The 5,000-nt window shown below is 47.7% G+C and overlaps 1 protein-coding gene across 7 annotated transcripts in view; it reads right to left on the reverse strand.

Annotated features, from left to right (window-relative positions):
* The window catches only part of celf2 (cugbp, Elav-like family member 2), a gene marked incomplete at both ends in the record, with an annotated part of 140,057 nt that overhangs the window by 16,394 nt on the left and 118,663 nt on the right, over positions 1-5,000 (reverse strand). For all 7 annotated transcript variants that reach the window (XM_079756088.1, XM_079756086.1, XM_079756091.1 and 4 more), the window contains one exon: positions 2,170-2,331. In XM_079756088.1, the coding sequence (XP_079612214.1) occupies positions 2,170-2,331 (162 nt within the window). The remainder of the gene's footprint in view (positions 1-2,169; positions 2,332-5,000) is intronic.

Here is a 5,000-nt window from a genome sequence, read left to right on the forward strand (position 1 = left end):
GAGAGAGAGAGAGAGAGAGAGAGAGAGAGAGAGAGGGAGATGAAGAGAGCGAGAGAGAGAGAGAGAGAGAGAGAGAGAGAGAGAGAGAGAGAGAGAGAGAGAGAGAGAGAGAGAGAGAGAGAGAGAGAAAGAGATAGAGATAGAGAGAAACAGATAGAGGAAGAGAGAGAGAGAGAGAGAGATCAAACAAGGGGAGAGACAGAGAGAGAGCGAGATAGAGGGGGAGTGAACGGGGAGAGAAAGGGAAGAGAAGGGGGAGAGAAAGGCAGAGACATAAATATAAAAAAACATAATGAGCAAGGCATTTTCCTTAACATGAGGAGGCTGTGAGACTATTTCTGGGACTGAAATGTCCATCAGCGAAGGATTTAGCATGGATGTAACATGTGCATCAGTGGTGTGCAGGCAAACGAGCGGAAAATATTGCTTGATCTCCCCTCCAAGGGAAGACACTGTTTGTATTCTACCAACATTCTCCCGGACAAGTTGAGCATGAAAAGCTCCAATTGAGCTGACTAATTAAATTCCAAAAAAAACAGGGAATACTAACGCTGTGCTGATTGTGTCAAAAGAAAAAGACCGAAAAAGAAAAGACGAGCCAGAGTCAAAGACATCAATTCACAGCCAATTACCATCTTGGTTCTTTGGCATTCATGTTTGAAAGCAAGAGAAGAGGAGCAGACAGACAGAGACACATGCAGACTGACAGACCGACAGACACACTGACAAACAGACAGACAGGCAGCACGACAGGCAGAGACGTCGACAAAGCAAACAAAGACAAAAAGACAGACAGCAGAGAAATGAAAAGTCTCTGCATGCATGTTGGGTCCAATTCCCAAAATGCCAAAATGTATTTTATTTGACTCTTTTTAGTGACTGAATCAATAACGGTTTAAGGAGGCATGTTGCCTACGTTCTGTTTTCCCTGGTTGAAGAAACAGGTGCAAATTGCTCTTTGGATTAAACAAATTGAAAATGGGGAAAGATAATAATAAAAACTAACGTCAGCAACGTGTGGGTTTTCGGATTTTAGGCTCAAAGAATAATTAGAAAACTACGGAGCAAAGCAGTTGTCGGTTAGATGTCCTGATAACTTGGGGGAGAGGATTGACATTTCTGGAACACTTTAAGAAACAGTTAAGCCCTGGAGAAGATAAAGCCATGGTCAAATAAAAAACAACAACCACATAGTACAAAAAAAAGAGAAAGAAAAAAGAGAAAAAATCCTTTGCTGGTGTGATCCAATAGCAGTCCTTCAAACTGAAAACTGCCTAGCCACTATTGGCCCTGGCGTGCCTAAGCCCCGCCTCCCCGATCCCAGACACATCAGCACCTCAGTTCTGGACATGGTGGAGTTCTCACAGTATTTTCTGTCTGTAGCCTCCAAGCTGTTCAGGAACCCCTGAGGTGTGAGACGAGGCCAGTTGCCGGGGATTAAAGGTTATTGTTGTTTAAAGGGCAACGCTCTGGACAGCGGATACGTGGAGGAGGGTCAGGTTCAGTGGATTCCGTTTTTTGGTGGTGGTCGCGGTGGTTGGTGGCGGCGGGAGCTCAGACTGACTCGACTTGGGTGAGATGTGTCGGACTTAAAGAGTGAGTGGTGACGGTGGTGACTGTGTGTGGTGGTGATTTTTGTGATGGACATGATGAGTGTGGTTGGAGGTTGTCGCCGTGGTTTGGTGGTGGTGGTGGTGGTGGTGGTGCTAGTGTCGGCCGTGTGTGTGTGTAGTTTGTGTTGGTTGTGGTGTCGTTTTGGGGAGAATGAATTTCCTCTTTGAGGTCAATCAAAGGATGAGCTAACGGCGGTGATCTGTGATGGTCGTCAAGGTGTCATTTGCTATGGCTTCGATGGCCAATCGGTTTGGGGTCAGTGTCGTTTTGTTTGGGGGCGATCGCGTGATGTCGTGTTTATGATGGCGGGAATGGTTTATACTCATGATAGCGTAGATGATGGCGGTAAGAGTGCTGTTTCTGGTGATCAGGAAGGTGTCTATGATGGTGGTGGTGGTGCTGTTTCTGGTGATCATGATGACGTCTATGACGTTGACGTGATGGCGGCGGTGCTGTCCGCGGGAACCGTGACAACGCACGATCCACGCATCGTCATGGCAGCGTGCGTGCCGGTGCGGTGCGGCCGGCGTGTGGGGGTGCGCGTTCTCCTCTTACGGCCAGGTACTGCGGTGTCAGGCCGCCCAGGCCCGTCAGGCTGCCCCAGGTGGTGGCGCTGTTGAGCTGCTGCATCTGCTGGGCCAGCTGCTGCTGCAGGCGCCTCTGCTCCTTGTCCTTCTGGGTGTCGGCGAACTTCACCACGATTGGGGACGAGCAGCCCTATGGGGGAGGAGGGGGGAGAGGATATGGGGTGGGGAGGAGGGGGGAGATAAAAGAGGAGAGCAGGGGAGCAGGGCTGAGCAGAGGGGGGAGAAGAGGAGATGAGAGGAGAGCAGTGGAGAGGAGAGAGGAGACGCGGGGAGATGGAGGAGGGGAGGGCGCAGAGGGAGGGGGTGGAGGGGAGAGAGGAGGAAGGGGAGATGAGAGGAGAAGAGAGGAGAGGAGAGGAGGGGAGCGGAAGGGATAGAGGAGAGAGGAGAGGAGAGAGGATGGGAAGGATGTGGAGATGAAAGGGGAAGAGAGCATTACAGGGGGACAGGAGAGGAGATCAGGGTGGAGGAGAGGAGGGGAAAGGCGAGAAGAGAGGAGGAGAGAAGGGAGGACAGAAAGGAGATGAAAGGAGGAGAGAGCAGAGAGAAAGAGAGGAGAGGAGAGGGGATAAGATGAGAGGAGAGGGGAGGAGAGGAGAAGATGAGAGCATTAGCGTGGAACTCATTTTTACAAGAGACCAGGACACAACAATGGCAAAACACAGTGACTCATGGGAACACACATAAAAGACAACATATTATAGATACTATTTCAGTATCAAACCACATTATTAAAAAAGATCCTCAGTTACAGAGCCTCTCTGTAACTAAGGATCTTTTTTAATAATGTGGTACCTACACATCAACTCACTCATTGACTCACTCGCTTTCTTTATCTCTCTCTCACACGCACACAGATACACACACACACACACGCACACAGTCACACACACACACACACACACACACACACACACACACACACACACACACACACACACAACCGGCCTTAAGAAGAAATGACACCAATGCCTGTGGGCTTTGGTTCCCCCAAAAGGTCCTGCAGTTATCTACAAGTCCAAGATGGCTTCACCAAAAGAAGATTTCCTGACTTCTACAACTATTTCATCATCTCAGGGAGACTTTGTGTGTGTGTGTGTTTGTGAGGGAGAGGGTGAGCGAGAGCAAAAAAGAGAGAGGGAAAGAGAGAGACGGGGCCAGATGAGAGGTAGGGGTGGCTAGGGAAGGATTTGAAAATCTGGACAATAAAGAGAAGTGGAACTAATTGTCCAGACCTTTACACCAACTTTGGTTTATTGCCTCTTTGATGTCTTTTATGGGTGTGTGCTTATGTGTGTGTGTGTGTGTGTGTGTGTGTGTGTGTGTGTGTGTGTGTGTGTGTGTGTGTGTGTGAGAGCAAGAGGAAGCCCATTGACTGCTGTGAATTGTCCAACTAAAATTGAACAAATTGAACATATAAACTTGTCCACATGCACACGCACTCATACACGCGCACACACAAGCACATACACACACACACACACAACCACACACACAGCCAAACAGGAAGGAAAGATCACAGTGCTAGCATAAAAGAGAATGAGAGAGAGAGAAACAGAGCGCACGAGAAAGAGAGAGAAAGAGAGAGAGAGAGAGAGAGAGAGAGAGAGAGTGGGGCAGTGGTAGGGCTGCTGATGTAACTGTGTCTCGTGATGTGGTGTAAGGGAGTTAACAAACACAGTGTATCCACCAGGCGAGCACTCTCAATCAAAGCCTAACTAGGGGCGAATCCGCCTGCAACAAAGACTCTCTGCCACCCTGCAGTACAGAGAGCCTTCTGAAGGAAACATTTACCACGAGCCGCCATTTTTAGAACCATGGGACTCAAGGGATTTTGAGATGCGCGAGAGGTTTGTCGGCATATGTGTGTGTGTGTGTGTGTGTTATTTTGTGTGAGTGTGCAGGTGAAGGACTCGTTGGGCGGCCGAACTATACAGATAACATACCGACATAATAAGTTTAGTTTGGAGTAAGAGCGCATATCTCGCAGACAGACGCATATCTGACTTTTTCTACAGGGATTTCTGTGGTGATTATCATGCTGCCTGGGTCCGATGGTGGCAGTATAATTTATGAATATCATACATTATTGACGATTATATATGATTGACGGTTAGTTGTGATATGTGTTATTTCGTCCTCATACGCCAGAGAAAGAGAGGGAGAGCGATAGGACATTGGGAGACAGAGGGAAGGAGCGGTGGCGATAAAGTGAGTGAGAGGGAGAGAGAGGGAGTAGTAAGGGACGAGAGACAGAGAGGACTGGTGAGGGTGAGGGAGGGAGGGGGAGAGAGAGAGAGAAAGAGAGAGAGGAACAGTGAAGGGGAGAGAGACAGAGGAATAGAGAAATAGAGTGAAGAAGTAATATAAAAAACTGAAAGACAGACATGGACAGCAAATGAGTGATTGAGTGGGAGAGCGAGAGACAGAACGAGACAGAGATAGAGAGACGACTGTCCGCAGAGAGGACATTAAAAGGACATTATTCAGAATTTTCTTTTTGCCATCTCATCTCCACAGTTGAATTGAGTCAAACTTATTCAGGAAAGATCTGAACCTTGCTTTTTTTGATATATCCGTTGCTTAAAAATCGTACAATTTTAATGTCAGCAACCTGTGGGTTTTCGGTGCTTCTCTCAATAAGATCACTAGTTTTTATTAAAACATTTATCATTGGTAAGAAAAAAACCTGGCAGACACAATGAGCATAATGCCGGGGGTCCATTCTTGCCTTCTATTTAAGCGAGTTATCTAAATGTAGTTAAAGTATCAACCTTTCCTGCGATCCTCTGGGTTTCT

The sequence above is a fragment of the Pollachius pollachius genome, assembly GCF_949987615.1.
Source record: "Pollachius pollachius genome assembly, chromosome: 18".
Taxonomy (NCBI): domain Eukaryota; kingdom Metazoa; phylum Chordata; class Actinopteri; order Gadiformes; family Gadidae; genus Pollachius; species Pollachius pollachius.